The sequence below is a fragment of the Poecilia formosa genome, unplaced genomic scaffold (genome assembly GCF_000485575.1).
Source record: "Poecilia formosa unplaced genomic scaffold, Poecilia_formosa-5.1.2 Scaffold167, whole genome shotgun sequence".
NCBI classification, from domain to species: domain Eukaryota; kingdom Metazoa; phylum Chordata; class Actinopteri; order Cyprinodontiformes; family Poeciliidae; genus Poecilia; species Poecilia formosa.
In genome coordinates, this window is record NW_006800106.1 from 1064587 (window position 1) to 1084613 (window position 20027).

At 37.7% G+C, this 20027-nt stretch overlaps 1 protein-coding gene across 1 annotated transcript in view; it reads left to right on the forward strand.

Annotated features, from left to right (window-relative positions):
* Positions 1-20027, forward strand: part of erlin2 (ER lipid raft associated 2) — a 28641-nt gene that overhangs the window by 4278 nt on the left and 4336 nt on the right. Inside the window, exons 4-11 of the mRNA XM_007564730.2 lie at positions 3821-3867; positions 4036-4097; positions 4183-4308; positions 5096-5169; positions 7186-7244; positions 14415-14506; positions 14596-14685; positions 14885-14964. Of these exons, the coding sequence (XP_007564792.1) occupies positions 3821-3867; positions 4036-4097; positions 4183-4308; positions 5096-5169; positions 7186-7244; positions 14415-14506; positions 14596-14685; positions 14885-14964 (630 nt within the window). The remainder of the gene's footprint in view (positions 1-3820; positions 3868-4035; positions 4098-4182; positions 4309-5095; positions 5170-7185; positions 7245-14414; positions 14507-14595; positions 14686-14884; positions 14965-20027) is intronic.

Sequence of the window (20027 nt, forward strand, 5' to 3'; positions counted from 1 at the left end):
TTCATTGTTTGAGGAACCATCAAGGCAACCCTGAATGGTTGCCATGGGAGATTTAAGGATTTATCAAACATACATGAAAGAATCAAATCAACACTCCAGGAATGTTTTTGATGAGAGAATTAGAATTTAACATGATATAAAACTCCAAAAAAAGTTTATTTTACATAAGATTGGAATTAAGATAAGTTTATGTTTAATGTAGATGTAAAAATGATGCCATTGTAGATTTAAAAGAGCCACTTTTTGAATAAAAAGAGAGAAATACAGTTGAATTAAAACATTTTTTTTTCTAAAGGATGCCTTTCATACAAAGCCTTTTTGACTAATCAGTCATTTTCACTGCCAAGAACCTGTTTCTCATTAAACCAGAGTTAATATGTAGAACAGGACATTTAAGCACTGGGTTTATGAATCAAAGTAAAACTGAAAACCAGACCAACCAACAGGTTACTGCCAACTGAAAATTGGGAGCTGTGGTGTCCAAGAAAAGCTTTGCACGTGGCTAAGGCCTTCTTGTGCGATGTCTTTGTCATGGATCTGGTCTGAAAGGACTTTTGTTTCTCTGTCAGGAAGTTCAGTGGATGTGTGAGATGTGGAGCTTAGTCATCAGCCATAAGCTATAAAGCACCCTCAGTAATTTTGTCCCTTGGGATCGTAGTTTATGGATGCATTTTCAATAACTAGGCAGTCAAGAATGGCTAACCACTAGGACTGGACGTCAGAGCAGACATTTCCACTGGGGATTTTTTTATTTCGTATTTAATGTTTGTTCTTAGAATGAGTCACTTCTGCGAAAAGTTTCAGAGACTTTTATTGGTTTCTGTTGTTATCGATATGTACTTTCACTGTTTCTTGAAATGCGTTTAATAAAACTCTGTAGTTTTGTTTGTCCATCTGTTGAATGTGTGGACGACTGCTTACTGTGTGGTGTCGTCTATCTTTGAATTTGTGTTTTTTTATGATGTAAAGCTTTGAACTGCATTGTTGTTGACTGACTGATCTGCTCTTTTGAGAACTTAACGGTGTCCAGATCTGTTTAAGTACCTGGCCATATGTGAAAAGGTTTTCTGTTCTGATCTTGGTACCACTTCTTTATCTATTTTGTTACTCACCCTGCTTTTATCATGCAGTAAAGCAAAACACAAATCGTCACCTCTTCATGCCTGGATTTGTTGGGAAAATTTTCTCTTGAAAGATGTTTTGAGTTCACCCACATTTGTGATTAACACATCCTCTCTGTTGCGAAGCAGGCTCACAAAGGAAATATTATGGTGCGTCAATATTTTATTGTTGCACCACATGTGGTTGCTAACACCTTGGCCTAGCTAGACAAATGAGTTCCAAGATGCTCCAAACAATTAGGAGGACGATTCATTGGATGAAACATCTCTGCGTCAGTTGTCTGCTTTCCAACTTTGTTGTACATGCAGAATTTCATTTTTGTTTGGATAATGTTCCTGGCCAACAGTAGCTGTATTTCTATTACAAATGTGCACAAAACATTGTTGACATTCTGCTAATGTTGAAAAAACACAATTTCGCAATTGCGGTGATCCATTAAATAAGAAATGCATTTAAAATGACTCATGAATGAGTTTATTCATGTTGTAAGTCCTGAAAGCACACGTCCTCCTTCCACTTCCTGTCATCTTCTTCATCTTTTCTGCCAGTCATAAATTTCCGATTATTGATCACATGACCTGCGACGCAAAAAGTGTTTCCACCGCATTTTTGTGGGATACACTAATTTTGACACAGCAGGAAAAGTACCTCATCCTAACGCAACAACTTTTTATCAAGACGCATGTTTTTTTTATTTTCAAATTATTTTCAAATTTTATTGTTGTTTCCATTAAGCAAATTTATTTTTGTCATTTCAGTTTTTGCAACTATATGGTCAATGGAATGAGATGCTTCTCCACTGCTTTTCTTACCATAGGGGCATTGCCCAAATTTTTTCACATGACTGGGCTTATAGGCTGCATTCACACTAGACCTGCTTAGTCCGCTTCAGTCAAAGGCTAGAAAGTCTTTTTTGTTTGGGGAAGTGTGAATGCACAATAAAACTCTGACGCGGACCAAAAAAAGGATACTCTGGTCCGTCTAAAAACTGAGGTCTCGGTTTGGTTGAGGTGAACTCTGGTGCGGTTCAAATGCAAATGTGAATGCCAAGCGAACCGGACACCTCTCTCAAGACCAGGAAGCAGATTATACTGCAGTGCATTCTGGGTAAATGCATCTAAAACATACACGAAACTCTAGTGCTAGTGGGAGAAATGACTCGTGGTCTTTTATACCACAGACAAGAGAAATCTACAGCCACTAAAATCTCACACCACTCGGCTTTTGAAGCAGGAAGAAGGAAGTTGCACTCAGTGACTTCTTCAGAGATTTTTTTGTCATTTTCGTTAGTGGTTCTTGGTGCAGCGCCACCACAGGTGACAAAGGGGCACAGGGTTTTCAAAGGGTTTGGTTGGTCTGACAGTGCAGTGTGAAAATGAAACATTGAAAATGTAACAAATGTTGCAATTTTGGAGTTTACCAGACTACCAGGTGTTAAATTATCGGTATATTCACACCCTACTGACTGCTGAGCAAGCTCTACCACACTGGCCACAGTACACTTCTCAGTCGCACACTGTGCTGGTGCTTTCTGGACACGCTTTCTTGAGCACACTGGACCTTGTTGGCGCCAACTGGATGTGTCATGTCTACATATTTGGTCGTTTAGAAAGCCGTTCTTTAGGGCTGCCCGCTTTACTTTGGCGCTAATCATTGCCAAAACAGGACAAAGATAAATTCAAGCACATCTGTACCAACTTAAAAGCAATCAGTCTGCTTATCAGAATACCAGAGTGATTTCAGATGAACTCTTTCGCAGCTTCATCTGTGTTTGTATTACGATAAAGCTGGAATGAGGTAGGGGGGATTTTGTGCCAACGCAAAAACAAGAAACTGCAAAGCTAGCAAAGTGACTCGTGTGTTGCTGCCAAACCTTTTGGCTGGAACTGTGAGTCTGCTGAAAGAAGCTTTCTTTCCCAGACGTGGGTAGAAAAAAATGATGTGTGTAAGAAGGACAGTGAACTAAACCTGCATTGAACTGTAATCTGCAGAGAGCCAGACACCAGAGCATCAGTTTTCTGTTGTGTCAGGAAGGAAATTTAGGATCTGTCAGCTGTTGGCTCGCTCTCCTTAGTTTTACAGCAGTCTCTGAATCCAGTTCAACAGGCTATTGCTTTTAGTTGTGTTTTCTATTACTCAGGCTCTCACTAGTTTATTTTCTATGAATGTGTTGCAGAGTTGTTTTCTTTTTAGTAAACAGCAGTAGGCCTGTCACAATAACAAATTTTGCTGTGCGATAAATTGTCCCAGAAGTTACTGCGATAAACGATAATGTTTTGAAATCATTTTCAAGTAATATAACAGTAATGGCATAAAAAACACAAGAATATCTTTCAAAGACCAATAAACTTTAATGAACATTTAACACTGGAACTGGAAAACATTTTATATCTCATTTTAATTGTCCTTACAATTAAATTATCACTCTGTGGGTAGAGTAGTTGTCTTGTGATCAGAAGGTTGTAGGTTTGATTCCTGCCAAGGCACTTGATCTCAAATCGTCGACCGATCTGCGTATTGGTGTTTAAATGTGAGTGTGACTCCACTGTAGAGCACTTTGAGTGGTCAAAATGACTGGAAAAGCGCTATATAAGTTCAGTCCATTTACCTTTTGACCTTAATTGTAGTAGAAAAATCAGATAGAGGACACAAGGAAATATAACTCAGAGTTTGTAACCATGTGATTTTTGACCTTCAGACGACACTGCAGACTGATGAGGTGAAGAACGTACCGTGTGGGACGAGGTGAGTTTTCTGTTCTGGTAATCTTCAGTAGATTAATTGCTTTGTCGGGGTGTCGTAATTGTACACCCCCACACTACACACCTACCTTTACTTCATACATCAACAACTTGCTACATAGTCTTTAATTTTTTCAAGTGTTTGGTGAAACCCCTTTGTACTTTCTTCCAGTGGAGGAGTAATGATTTACTTTGACCGCATTGAAGTGGTGAACTACCTCATTCCATCAGCAGGTATTTAGTGACATTGTTTTGGATTCAGTTGCACACCCAGAAGCCTCTGTGTTTGTGAAAACCATCTCTTCTTTCTTCTGTGCAGTGTACGACATAGTGAGGAACTTCACAGCAGACTATGACAAAGCTTTGATTTTCAACAAAGTGCATCACGAGCTCAACCAGTTTTGTAGCGTTCACTCACTACAAGAAGTCTACATCGGCTTGTTTGGTGAGTAGAGCTGTGCTACAGATTGAGTATATATTAATCAAATACTGTCACTTGTTTTTTCTTATCTTATTCATATATATATTTTACATTTGAAAGTGTTTTTTCACAGTGTATATGGCTAACTAAGGTTAAAAACAGCAGTAGGCACTGTTAGCTAAAAAGTTAGTTGCGCTAATCCTAAAGCATTAATAATAAAAAATGAGCTCCACTAACGTTAAAACACAAACATGGTATTTAACGGAAGCTAATGGTAAAATTCTACGTACAACCATGTTAAAAGTTTCTTGGGGAAAAAAAAGATGATGTGACGAGAAGAAACAGAACTGCTGCGTGAACAGTCTTCACCCACTTCAAAATAAGAGCACGAATATAAAAGACTAAGTACTTCAAGAACAGTCGACGACCCAAACCTTCAACACAGACGTCGGACTTTATCCAACTGAAAGTTTACAAAACATGCAAGTAAATTAGGGCCCGAGAATTCATCCTGAAATTTTAATTTAGGGGAAGCTAACAGTGCTAAAACTTCAAAGTTAGCAAAAACTCTGAAGTGGTAAAGAAAACAATAGCTGGTAAAGAAACATGTGACTGTTTGGCATTCTGTACAAAAAAACTTTTAATGCACCGTTCTAAAAGCAGAATCTCTCTTCTCTTCAAGTTGTACTTTGTTTTGTTGTAACTAAGAAACCAGTGGTTTAGTTTGGGTGCAAATGAAGCCAAAATATAATATTACTTCTCATAACTGAACAGAGCTCTGGCTCTTTCTTTTTACTGCTTTTTCCAACAGACCAAATCGATGAAAATCTGAAGTTGACACTACAAGAAGATCTAACATCTATGGCGCCTGGCCTTATAATCCAGGTACAGTAAGACCACTTATCAGTGTGGATGAATGCTCAGTTTTTGAGGTCAATCGACCGACACCAGATCCTGCAGCTATATGACACTCTGAAACAAAAAAGTACATCATCACCTGAAAGAGACTTGGGATTAGCTCTGTTATATCCAATTTCTCTGAAGTTGAACTCGTTTCTCTTGGACTGTGTCTGCATGAAAGTTAATGTTTTTTCTCTGCCAAAATGATCTTTCTGGTTGTTTGTTCTGAAAGAGCTCCTCATAAACATGGTATTGGTTCTTGAAATGTTTTCATCTGCATGAAATAACCAAAAACCACCCAGAAGTCTGATTTATGTCATAACTTTACTGCGGAACGTCATCAAAAACAGAAATGCGCACAAAGCTAATGAATTTAAGGTTGAGAGTTAGGCTAGAAGATTTCTTTTCCTGTTGAACTTGTTTTTAAAATACAATTTGGGGGCTCCTAAAATGTTTGAATGGTTTTGGAGAAAAGACCAAACTATTAAGCAGGTTCTCTGTTTTCCACAAGGGCATGTTTGGACGGCACCTAGAATTTCTGCTGACGTCTTTCCGCCCTGGCATTGTCACATATATTTGTTACCAGCAGCAAGGTAACAAATATATTTGTTATATATAACAAGATATATTTGTTATATATAACAAATATATATATAACAAGAGAAAATATCGTTAACAAGATGGAGATGGAGAGAAAATATCGTTGACAAAACACAAGTCGTGCTTCAGCTGTGTTCAAATAGAAGATATAGCTTCAAATTTAGTTTTCAAATTCAAATATTTTCAGGTTAAACGATTCTTCATATACATAAACTATTGCGTAATGTCATGGCAATAGTTTGTACGGATTCTGGTGCTTATTTCTTTTTGTGCCATGATGAACAACATCAAGTATTTTACTCTTTGTGCCTTTCATGTTTAAATTTACACACTACTTTTATCCTCGGTAGGCAAAAAAAAACAACAACAAAAAAACAAATAAATGTGGGTCCAATTATGTAGATTTTTTTTCTCCTCTTTATCCTTCAACAGAGGTTACAGGAAAAAAAATCACTTTCTTGTTGAACGATGTTTGAGAAGCAGCTTTATAACCAATAACTCTCAATAACTCTTTGAAGACTTTGAATTAATGACTTATAACATTTAATTTCCCTTTGGGATCAATAAAGTATTTTTTCATTGGAATTGAATTTGAATTTAGTCTTTATAATTTCCATGCAGCTCTTGTGTAAAGACATTCAGAGCTCTGACAACACAAAATCAAATTGGTTTTGTCTGGACTGTAGGTGATGGACCGAGACGAGGCAGGAACTATTTGTGAAGTGGAAGGAAACTGAGGCACATTTTCACATCCGAAAAATGTGAAAGAAATTTCCATTCACTCCAGACAAATATCTTTCCATGCTGGTTTTAAAGTTGTAGTTGCAGCCATGTTTCATTCCTTCTAAGGGAAATCAGGCATTGGTGGAAACCAGGGGCAAAATGAAAAGGTTACAAGTTACTGGAAGAAACCCAATATTTTCTCTGCTGAGATTTTCTGGCTTCCAGACATTCACAGTGTTTCTATCCTTCCTGGATCGCTCATCATAATGAGTGTTGCACAACTTTCTGAAGCTGTGGTCCCTCCCATCCCTCTCCCAAAGCTCTATTCACCAACTTTCACCCACAGAAATGCTCACTTTGTATTGAATGTGAAATGCTCCTCTGGGTCTAAGACGACTCTGGGTTTTTTTCCCCTCGTTTCCCGTAAATCAGTTGAAATAATAGTTACAGTCTCCTGAGGAGTTAATGCTCTGGAGAGTACATAGCGATTAAAACATAAATAAACATTGTCCCTGGGTTTGTTCAAGGTCTTTCTCCTTTTTTTCTTTTTTCTTTTTTTTTTTTGCATTTTTTTATTTTTAGAAAGTCTGTTGGTTAAACCTCTTTTTAGGGTCCTTTCTGACATGTTGTGCTTATTTCTCATCTCAAAACTGAATCTTTTGTCTCTCTCTCCATCAGGCCGTGCGAGTCACTAAGCCCAACATTCCTGAGAGCATTCGCAGGAACTACGAACTCATGTAGGTTTCTTTTTCTTGCTCAGTGAGAAATGGTTTCTGACTAGTTTTTTTTTCTTCTTAGCCAAATAGCCATTATGGTTATCTTAACTCCCACTGCTGGATGATGTGATTGTGGGAGGAAGCTATTTGAAGTCATTCCCTAAACATGCAAAATGACCCAACACCAAATGATTGCTCATGGAAAAACACAGATTTCCCGAAAATGAAGCTCTTCCAAATAGCTGCAGATATAGTGAATGTGAGTGAAGCTTGGATGTGTTTTAAAAGACTCGACTATTCATACGTATTTGATATAGAAAGCGTGCACAGATGGAAAACATCATCTCCTGCATCGACAAAACTAAAGTAAAGCAAAGTATTTTAAGGTCTGTCAGGTATAAATAAAGACTGTGATGTCAGCTCTGTGACGGCCTACAAATCAGGCATGCTTTGCTCAGAAATAAAACAAGAAGCAGAATAAAATCAGCCTATTAAATGACCAAATACAGAATTTGGTCAGATATATAATTGGTATAATTAATTCTGTAGTGTCTTTGTTTTTTTGTTTTTGTTTTTTTGTAATAGTCTTTTTTCCAGACGCTACAAGTATATCCCAAAGGTATCCATCTATTGACTGCAGTTTGTGGGTTTTACATCCCAGAAACATGGCTTTGAAATTTAATGGCATGTACCATTTAATCTATAAACACAATTTAAAATACTGCCAAGAGTGGTGAGGATACAAACAAGACTACTGGCAACTGAACCCTATAAGAACACCAACATGGAAACAAATATTTCTCTGTGTGTGTTTGAACAGACTCTTCATGTCAATAAATAAAACCCAAGTATTTCTATGTTTGCAGCATGTTAACTTGGTCTGGTGTGAGTCATGTGTGCAGAGAATACAGCTTCAGATGAGTTCATGTGTGTGGTATGCACAACTATTGTCTTCCCAATATTGCCCCCTTTAGAAACTTTCCACCATTCCCAGAAACAAGCCATTTCTTGTTCCTGGGTTTGGAGTCGAGAGGTGACTCTTCCTTCAGTTCGTCAGAAAACTGTCTACTTCCTTCAGTGCATCATCATTATGAGAGGTGAAATAGTTTTCACTCAAGGGGGACACCATTGCAGAAGTGCGTCCCTGAAATGCAGCTTCCTCAACACCTTGACATGTAATTACCATCTCAGTAATACTCACTGGTTGAAACTTTTCGGTCCATTACTCATCGCCCTTTGTGAAACACTGACAGTGCTGCTGACCGCAGTGCTCTAGTTCACCTAGCGAGGTCAGCTAACACTTCTATCAGTCCGAACATCAACACACTTGACTGCTTGACGTCCTGTGACTAATGAGCAAAGGAAATCTCACACATGATCTCCCAGATTTTCTCTGAGTGCTCAGAACAACCCAATGACTTGTTACAACTGAATGACTCCACTTCTACTGAATTTGTTTACACCTGCCAATATCCACGTCTCCAGTCACGGTCCTTTCCGTCTTTGTTTATGTCTTCGGTTCCATTGAATGCCTTGCTTGGAAACTTCCTGGAGCCATTCCAAACTACAGCGCTGCAGCTTACCACCCACCTAAGCCGCACAAAGACTTGTTGGATAACTTTTCTGCTTTTCTCACTCACTCATCCACTCTCTCACTAAATGTGATTTTGTTGAGGGATTTCAACAAAATCACAGGGGATCAGATAACTCCACTTCCCAGTGAGGTTTGGATTACATCAATTTCTTGGTTTCCCCATTCAAGACCCCACGTCTTCCAGAACATCACGGACCAGGGATCTCATTCAAGAGTGATGATAACCAGACTTCTGACTCTTTCCTGATGAACTGGTTACTCTTTACATGTTTTGATGCTTTGAATTTCATTCTTTACAAACTTGCTCCGATGGAAACTCGTTAAATTTCACCACACTGTGACTGGAGTTCACATCTGTGTCCACAACAACCACTCCTATCAAGTGGTAGTTGTTAGCCCAGTTCTTCCATTCTCAGCCCACTTTGTGGCCATTTCATTTCTGCTTTTTTTTCTGATCCAATTCCTGATTTTATTATTATTATTTTTTTAAACCATTGGATATGACCAAAATGATATTTGGTCCCAGAATAACGCAGCCATGATATACACAGTAACTAGAGAACAGGACATTATATCATACTCTCTGCCAGGCATGGCTCAAACTCTGCCAAAAAAAGTTCCTGTTAGAGAGTCTGGTCGTTGCTCTACGTGGCGACGACTTACAGATAAATCCTTGTCCTTGTTCTCGTTATGGCCAAAAACACAAAGCTTCCTCAGTCTAAAAATGTAAATTATTGAGGGGAAATTTTGGACTTCACCAAACCAGACTGCAGATTCTCTCCTCTCTGTGTGTTTTATAGTTTGGCTCAGCCTGGATTCCAGTGAATCATTTTATCCATGGAAAAAATATAAATACAAGACATTTCTTGCCTTTTAGAAACAATAAAAACATTATTTGCATTTCATTTATTTTAGTTTTTTTTTACTGATTATATTTTATGTATTTATTATCATAATTATATTATTAAAGCCCTGTTTAGACAACTTGAGTGGCTCCATTTCAAAAATACAAATTCAGGTATCTTTAGTCTACTACTTCAAATATCTTACTTCACTTGAAATAAGGTGAAACTAACTTATAAGTACCTTTTCAGCTAAGTAGGAGCTTGTTTTACGTCAATTCCTTAATATTGATGGAAAGTACTAGTTCCACTGGCAGATTGTTTCCCTTATAACAAGAATAATGTCTTATTATTGAAAAAATCTGACAGTAGAGCTAGAACTTCTTCATCAATATTGAGGAATTATTTACCTAAAACAAATAACTTCCTGCTGAAAAGTTACTTGTAAGTTTGTTTTTTTCTGATTTTAACTGTACTGTTATGTTCACGCTAGAAACTAGACCAAAAATACTCTGTAAGGTCTTGTGTTTTTGCAGTGCACATAAGAGAATTGGCCTCACTATTCACAGATAAATCCACCTGCTGCTCTCTGAGAACTCGGTCATCAACGCAGAAATCCCCTACTGTTCTTGTTGAATCTCTCCCAACAAAGAAAACATTAAGTCATTTGTCAACAAAAGTCGTCTCAGAGCCTGAGACTCCCTCATGTTGTTTTTTAATGAGGAAGTGAGCAGGCTTCATCGACCACTCAGTTGTCTCGTCCTGGGAGGTTTGTAATTAATCTTGTTTTTTTTTTTCTTTCCATCGTCCAGATGATTTATCAGAGATTTGACCAATTTCTAACTTGCCTTTCATTTCCAAAAGTCAAGAACGAACCATGGCTACTCAAATTCAGACCCATTTGACCAAAAGTTATCTTCAAATCCACTTCCATAACTTTTTCATTTTATTTCTCTTTTATTACAATATTTTGATGGACAGCTTCAATAACCATAAGTGATGATACAAAAAAAACCTCATTATTTCTCAATATTTTTAGGTAACTGTTTGGCTGCCACAGCCCCACAAACAAACACTGGTCATAAAAACATGCTGATTTGAAACAGTCTTTGTTTATGTCACCAGCTAAATAAAAATGTGATTTTTATCACTGAACTGCACTTAGTAAATCATATTTACTAGTTTATGAATATTTGTTGATGCTCTCATGGAACAAACTGCGGAAAAAATAGTGAAAATAATTCCGTCGGTTTTTGAAGTTTCCAAACACCACTTTGACTTTATTGTTGTCATAATGAATCAAAATTATTATGATCAAAACTTTTTCACAGTAACGATGTACAATGTGAGAAATATCCATACCTAATTTAAAATATTAGAAATAACAGAAGAGTTTTCCTTTCCTCTAGTCACAAAATAACTTTTAATTTAGCAGCCCGAACTTTTTACTAGGAGGCTGTTTCAAATAAAACAAAGAAAAAATTCACAAATTTCCATCACCTCCTTCCATTTTTATAATTTTATTGGATTTATTCAGGGTCAATTTTAATATATTTTTTTATATTAAATGTTGTCTAGTATTTTTATTAATGCTAGACAACAACAAACAGATCTGGATTTTGGAGAAACCCTTGGACTAGACCCAGTCTCGGTGCTCTATCCACACAAGTTTCTTTTATGCCTGAAAATTACACTAAAGTGATTAGGCATTCGTATTAAAACAGATATAGACAACAATTTTAGTTTTCTGGTACTTGTCTTTTATAAAAAGTTTTATAATGGCCAGCCTGTATGCAACAAAAACATTAAAACAATACCGAATAGGAAGAATGGAGCTCATGCTTAAGACTTTTTTATGTTTACGTGGGTTTCGCTTGGGGTCAAAGGTTAGGTTAGAGGTATGTTTTGCAATAATTACGCATTGGTTGTCTACACAAAACCACAACAAAATGAAAATCCTTCACTATATGTCCTTGGTGTAAGTGGTGAAGAACCACAACGCAGGAAGAATGATGGTACACTGAATGGGCTTTTTGTTTTAAAAAGACTTTTTGTTGTAAAATAACTCATAAGAATGGAAAGATGACTGTTGTATCTGGCTTTGATTGACTGAACTGAGGGGTATAAAAACTGAGGGTGGTGATTACAGGAGTGAAAACTGGTGGTTGATGAGCCTAAGGCAATACAGATGTGAGAGGAAGTTAAGGACAAGGAAAATGTAGCCAAACACGATGAACACAGGAAATGCAAAACTCCATAATAAATCTCACCCAAAATTCAAAACAACAAGCACTCCCTTCAATTCACAACAATATAAGCTTGTTAGTTTGTTTTGGAAACTTAATTTCCTACATGAAGGAGTTACTGTGAAGATGAGAGCCATCTTTAGTTTTTATCCAGAGGGGGAAATGGTTTTGGAACGTGGATCCACTTCTAATAACACGTTTTCTGACCCTGCCAATGTCCTCTGTGTTATTTGCTCCCGTCTCTGAAAGTTCATAGCACTTCTTTTAAACTGTATTACATAAAACTAGAACAATGGCTCTCACAGCCACTCACAGTACTGCAGAGCAGGGGCACGGTAAAGGGGTAAAAAGTGATGAGAATTCTAGGGGCCCTGACCAGCAGGGGGCCCTCCACAATTTATTTATATTTTGTTCACAGACATAAAATAAAAAAAATCAAATAAAAATTAATCATATTGTATTTTCAAAGATTGTTTTTAGCAGTAAAAATTTAATGTTACCCCTCCCAGACCAAAAACACACATCCATTTTTGCCCTGAACCCCGCTATCTGTGTTAAATGGTTCGTTCCTGCTTGGAGAGCTTCAGAATGACATATGCAGCTACTGTCAGTAGGAGCTGCAGCTGAATACAGCAGCAACTGTGGCAAGGCAATTACTATGCTAAGAAAAGTTATAATATCAGGTTTTCAAAAACAAAATAGAGAGAAAGGGAGAGAGAGAAAAAGGCAAGAGTGTTGATTTATAACCCAGTTTTTCTCCAGGAGGGGTGAGTAGACTGTGTGAGATTATCAACCATTTAGCATAATTAGCTTAGTTACAGACTACTGTTAGCCTCCATTTCACTAGCATTTAATGAATTAAGGAAAAAAAATTAGCAACATATTCATATATTTAACTTGTTCCCTGTGCCTTTTACCACTTAATAACAGATGAGTCAGTCAGCAGCAGCTCTAACCCACGTCCCTCCTGACCCATCCTTTCCTGAGTGAAATTAAAGCTGCAGTATGTCACTTTTATATATAAAAAAAAAATCACATATTTTTTGAAACTGTCATTATGTTGTGACAGTATGGTATGAAAGGTAATCTGTGAAAAATCTATTTCCTCTGCCTTCTCCCATGGTTCTCTAGAAACAACCAGTCAGTGGCAGGAGAGTTTTAGTGCTGTCAATCACAATCTCATGTGATGCTGCTCATCCTTCCTCCTCCTCGATTTGTGCCATGCTGCAGCTAGCATAGCACAGAGCTGTGCAGATTCAAACTGTGAATGCTCAGTTTAGTTAGCATAGCTACCAATGACCGCAGATAAACGGTTTCTTGTAATGATAAGTTGTTTCTCCCCCATTAGCACATTTAGCAGTAAGTGGATGAGGCTAATTGACAGCGCTAAGAGTGTCCTACTAGTTCTGATTGGTTATTTTGGTCAGAACGGTGCATTACTTTAACCAGGAATAGTAGTTCAGGAAGGAGATGTAGGAGATTGATTGTTTTCACAGATTATCTGCCTCATAACAAACTGCTACGACAATGTGACAGCTTTAACATATATGGAGAAAACATATTTTTTAACTAAAGTTATGTACTGCAGCTTGAATAAAATGCAACTACTAGCATTTTTAGAAGTCTGGATTGTTTTATGTGTAGTTTGCACGTTGCTTTTGACTGATGCTCATGGGAAGAGACATTTCAGTATCTAAAACTGATAGAAAAAATTTAAGCAACCTACTTGCATACTGGATGTGGACAGTTGGATGTAAAATTCATGAGCAGTAAATATTGTGCTAATTATTAGTATTGAACCAAAGAAAGCAAGGTAGATGCAAGCCTTTAAAATTGTGACACTTTTAATGGGTCAAATAGACTCAAAAAATTGTAACAGCAGCTTCACAGGGGGGCCCAAACAAATTTTTTGTCAGGGGGCCCAAAATTTCTGGCAGCGCCCCTGCTGCAGAGTGTACATGTTCAGTCTGATGATATGAATTCTTAACCTGCCGTCGAAGGTAAAAGCCCAAATTTGTTGAGAATCCGGTTTTCCATGACGATACACCAAAACATAGGAAACTACAGCTCTAGAAAAAAACATCAGAGACCACTGCAAAATCACCAGTTTCTCTGATGTAATTTTTTTATAGGTATATGTTTGAGTATAATGAACATTGATCTTTTATTCTATGAACGCCTGACAACATGGCTTCGAAATTCGAAGCAAAAATTTAGTATTTATTTTTCAGGAAACAAGAAATGGTCAAAATCATGAAAAAGACGCAGCGCTTTCAGACCTCAAATAATTCAAAGAAACCAAGTTTACATTCATTTAGAAACAACAATGCTAATGTTTTAACTCAGGAAGAGTGCAGAAATCAATATTTGGTAGAATAACCATCAAGTTTTCAACAGGTTAAAACCTCAGTGGTCTCTTAATTTTTTCCAGAGCTGTACATAACATTCCTCTGTTGTTGGTAGAAACACAATAATGTGGGTTTTGTTTCTTGTGGTTTTTGTTTTCAAGGGAGAGTGAAAAGACAAAACTTCTGATTTCCCAGCAGACACAAAAGGTTGTAGAGAAGGAGGCAGAAACAGAGAGGATTAAAGCTGTCATAGGTAAGGGAGACATTGGAGAATAATGATCCGTCTGTGGCGTTTTCCACACCGCCAGGTTTAATGTGACTAATTCTCGCTTTGTTTTGTAGAGGCTGAGAAAGTGGCACAAGTTGCAGAAATCAAGTTTGGGCAGAAAGTCATGGAGAAGAAAACTGAAAAGAAGATCTCTGAAATTGAAGGTCTGTATGTAAGCAGTGGATTATAGTATTTCACGGATCTTATTTTCTCAACAGACAAAAGATCCCGAACAGGTTCAGGTGTGGATTTGGGCTCTTTTTATGTGGGATGAGTTTGCACAGGGTTCTTGCTGACATTTTTGTTGTCTTGCTATAAAGCTAGCACAGCACAATAAAGGTCTGTTGTGTTTGTTCTGGACAGATGACGCTTTCCTGGCCAGGCAGAAAGCCAAGGCTGATGCTGAGTTTTATACGGCACTGAGAGCAGCTGAGGCCAACAAGGTAACCGAACGACACAACCTCTCACCTGCACTTTATTCTCATCCAACATTCACTCCACAGTTTGACCCAGTGTATTATAAGCCTGGCGGGCCACCAGGCTTTCCTTTTCCCTCCCACCAGCCTAAGTGTTGTTTGTTTTTTGTTTTAAATTACATAGGGTTTTTTATATGCCAGTAACAGTGACAGTAAAGACGGATTAAGCTAGATTTATAGTTGCCTCACATGCCATTTATTTCCAAATTATGATCCCTGATGGGGCACCTCTGAATTTTTGTAACTTAACATTTTGTAAACATAAAAGCTCAGTGGGTCGCTGGTGGACTTCCCTGGCGTCCCTACCACCGGATTTAACCGGTTCTCAGAGGGAAACCCCATACTCTGCTACAAAATTCCGACTTTAACTTTTCTTCCACAGATTACTGTATCTAGAGTCAGCGGAGCAATGAAGTTCAGCCAACTTTAAAATGCTAACTCGTGATTAATCTAAAAAGTTTTGCACGTGGATATTGCATAATGCAGATTAAATAGATATTTTTGTTCTCTGTTGTGTAACATGTAGAGAACTTTTAGCTTGTACAGAAAATAGTTTTTCAATAAACTCGTTTTAGATGAGTTCAGCTCTTTCTTCTCTCAGCTCACTGGCTGTTAGGTTAACATTTTCTATAAAACACATGATTCATTTTCTGATGACTGAATTTCCTCCTTTTGACTGGTATACAGATTATTATTAGTGCTTCATTTTGAGCCACATGAAATGCCTTTTATATCCCTCAAGAGGCCAAAATGGAACAAAATAAATATACATACATTTACATATATACAATCATTTACAATAAATATAAATACAGTAAATGCAGGACACTTTGAGTCATCCAGTTCATGTTATGTATAATAATACTATATTTAGACATAAACAAGAACGCATTTAGCCCAAAAAGAAGTGAGATGAAGATGAACTTATTTACTCCCACTCCTAATAAACACCTTTAAAAATAGTTAAGTAAGTTACTTACATACTTATAATCCCATAATCATTTTTGTTACAGTGATTAAAAGACACATTTGGCCAAGCAATTTTCAATACTAAATTAAAACCTTTAAGACTTGCATGTCTTTACTTGAGACTTGACCCGGGTGGAAGACCTTCTCGCAAATCAGTGACTTGGTCCCATTTCTGCTTCTCAACCTCCCAGTGGGTCATGGCCAGACGGCCGCTCACACTGAGCCTGCCTGGTTCTGGTGGGAGTTTTTCTTACATCTATGCTCTCAGCATGAGGGATTGCTTCAGTCAGTGACTCAGTTAGCTGGAAATGAAGATGCACTGTCACTACATGCTTGTTCGGTGATTTGATGTAATCAGCTGGGATCTGTAGACAAAGTTTTTACACCAAGTGGCGTTAGAAACTGAACTTGTGTTGTTTTATTTCTAGGAAGACTTTGAAAATGTCTGCATGATTGGATTTGATGTACTTTACATGTACTTACATAGATTAAATGGGAAGTTTGGGAGAGGTTTTTTTGGCAAAGTGTGGTTGTAGTTATATAAACTAAATCATTGTTAGTTTATATAACTACATTGCAGCTTTCAATTACACTGAACATTCGTGTCAAGTCAAGTTTATTTGTGTAGCTCATTGCAGCAACATGCTTTGCATGATAGATTGGTCTGTAATTCTGCTACAGGGACTTGTCCAGATTGTGTTTTTTTTTTTTTTTTTTTTTTTTTTTTGCTCAGCAGTGGTTTGATAACTGCTGTTTTTAAAACCTGTGAGAAAACACCTGGTAAGCAGAATGAGATTTGAATCGGATCAGATACTGATTAAACTTTCTTAAAAGTTGTAAAATATCAAGACAGCAGGAGGAGGGGGAGGAGCTCAGCTGATGAATAATTTCTTCAAAGATTTATGGTTGAGTTGGTAAAATTTTAATTTTCTCTATATTTGTTTTGATTGGTCGCAGGATGAACCGGAATGTATTCACAGCACTTCAAGTAATCCATCAATTACTTGATTACTTTTTTTTTTCATAATTACTTTTTCTGATAAACAAGTACATGAAATGCTCGCCAAAATGAATTTCCTTGTATAAATGTGTGTGCCAGATTCTACACTAACAATCACAGATAAAAGTTGAGTCTTTTGCAAAGGGAACAAAAACACCAGTTGTTAGCAGCTGTGTGCAATCTCGATGCATGTAATGGATGTTTCCTGCTGAGGAGTTCGAAGGCGTTCTATTGTGAAACTCCAATCTTGTTTTTATTTGGTTTAAAGCAGTGGTGCACCAATCTGTCGGTGCCGACTCCTTCATTTTTTTGGGAGATCGGTGATCAGCCCATTTTTACACATGAAGCCGATTTTATCCACCAATCTTATCTACCTTAGCAAATGTGTAATAATCAACCACTGCCCTCTTTTGCTCTTTGTTGAGAAAGGTTTAACTGACAGACCAGCCCTCTATGTTAGGTCTGCACGTTTACAGTTAACAACAGTGACCCACTGTTGCCAACTCAACAACTTTCTTGCTATATTGAGCATCATTTCAGACTAAAAAAATTGGTATCGGCCAAAATCGAAATCGGCAGATTAAGCTTTTTAAAAGATCGGTAATCGCCGATCGGCCAGAAAACTGCAATCAGTGCACCTCTAGTTTAAAGTACTCCCACACTTTTTGTCTCTTTCTTGATGGAGCTTATTTCTCTCCCTCGGGGTCTCACTCCATAGCTGCTAATATTTATTAGTTGCTACACTGTGATTGGCTGGTTCATTATTTGTGTTAAGCCAAGGGTTCCCAAACTTTTTCATGCCACAGGCCTGCAATCAGCATTAGCTTCTGGCCAGGGCTCCCCATTACAAACTCACAGACAATACTTCAAAATACTGCAACAAATACTGTATGTAAACATCAACTTTTAGAATGTTTTTTCCCCCACTTTTTTTGGTTTAGCATAATTGCTACCTCATACCTTCTGATTTAAGCTGACTTTGATATCCGGGAGGGAAAATTTTTATTGTTAAAGACACATATCCTGATTGAGTCAATTGCTGCGTTTCTGTTACAAATGTGAACAAAACTTTGTTGATATTCCACTAATGTCAAAAAAACAACTTTGCATTTGCTGTGTTTCCATTAAATAAGAAACACAATTAAAATTATATGTGTATAAGCTTGTTCACGAGGTAAGTCATTAAAAAAACATGTTGCTCCAGCTACTTCCTGTCGCCTTCTTATTTGTGGTTTCTGCCAGTGGCAACATCCAATTGTTGATCATGTGACTTATGTGATGTGATTTTGCAAAAATACTTTTGCAAAAGTATTTTAAGAGGGGTAGAGGCTGTTACCTGGTAGGGCTGTATAATGATTTATCAAGTCATTCCAGATGAATAATTATTTGTGTTGCGCAACGCTCTCACTTCCTTCCACCAAAGAACTGTGGACGAATGCTAATTGCCTTTAGGCATCTAAATGTACTGAAGACAAACCAGGCATTAGAATCCAGAAGACAGGGAAATTGAATAACTTTTAATGGGGCATGGTGGTTGGTACCAGATGGCTGCTCTGAGTTTTACAGAAAATGAGGATCTACTGGGGTTTTTACCTACAGTCATGTGTTAGATTCATTTTATGCTCCTAACAAAAGTAAGAAGCAGCTGTGTTGCCTCTTCAGTGGTAGAGGTCAGAGCTGGATGGGGATGCTGGCTTGAGATGAAAGAAAAGCAAACGAGGCTCAAATAACAGTGTGTTACAGCCAAGTATGCAGAATACCATCTCTACACACATGTTGAAACTTGAAATAGATGGCCTTCAGCAGCAGTAGAGACAGCTAAGAGCAATACTTACCCAAATTAGACAATTTGAAAAACATTGCATAATCTGACAAATCTGGATTTTAGCGGTGGCATTCAGATGGTAGAGTCAGAATGTGGTGAATGTACAACATGAAAGCAGTAGCTTAATTTTAGGCCCACAACCTACGTGACTGCTGTTGCTCAACATGTCTGTTCCTATATGACTAGTCTACTCTTATTCTCATGGTTTCCTCCAGCAGGGTAATTCACCATATCACTAAACTCAATGTTACCTCAGTTTTATTGACCCTTTGCAACTATGTCACTTACTCTTGTTGAGGCGTCATGGCGGATGTTGGAAGTGAGGGACTGCGATTGTTTTCCCAAGTTGTTTTTACCAACAAAGCCAGGGTGTTTGATAATTCAAGTCAAATGCGTTTGTCTGTGGAAGTAGCACACCTAGTTGGGGCTTATAGATTGTGGTATTTACAAAAGTTGGAAAAAGCTGGCTTAGAAACAAACCCATACCTCCTCCCTACTGACGTGTTTGTTGATTTGATCAAATTGTCGACTTTGTTTGAATTCATGTCACATGATTTATAGTACTATGTCATAAACACAGTTTCCCCTTAAACTGGGACAGACTTAGGGTGTTTACACACCTGATAGTTCAGTAGACTTGGTTTGATTAGTGACCACAATTGGAACATTTGCTACATTTTCAGTCGGTGCACTTTACTTTCAGGCTACACTGTCAAATGAACTAAACCTTTTGAATAACCTCACCTGTGGTGGCTCTACACCAGGAACCTCTGAAGGAAACAACACAAGAACCCAAAGAGAAAAATGGAGTGGCATCAAATTGTAGTGAGTGTAGGACTTCTCCTTTGTCTTTGGTAAAAGACTAGAGTTCAATCCTGCCAGCAGGTTTGTTTTGGTTGTATTCACCCAGAATGCCCTGCCCTATTGTCCACTTCCTGCTTTTGGAGCGGTCTTCAGTCCACTCAGCATCCAAACTGTGCCTGAGTTCACTTTAATAGAAGAGAGACCGAGGTTTTTACCCGTTCACATCTACCCAAGTTTGTTTGCCTTCTAAGGCAAACAAACTAGAGTTGGTTTAAAGCGTACGAAATGAGGCGGGTGTGAATGCATAGTTAAAAACTTATAAAAGTTCATATGCTTATGTTTTTTTTGTACATATGGTAACCTATATGATGGTGGAGCATTCTCTCCATGGTTACTGATTATATGCATGTCTTCACAGTACAGTATTTGACT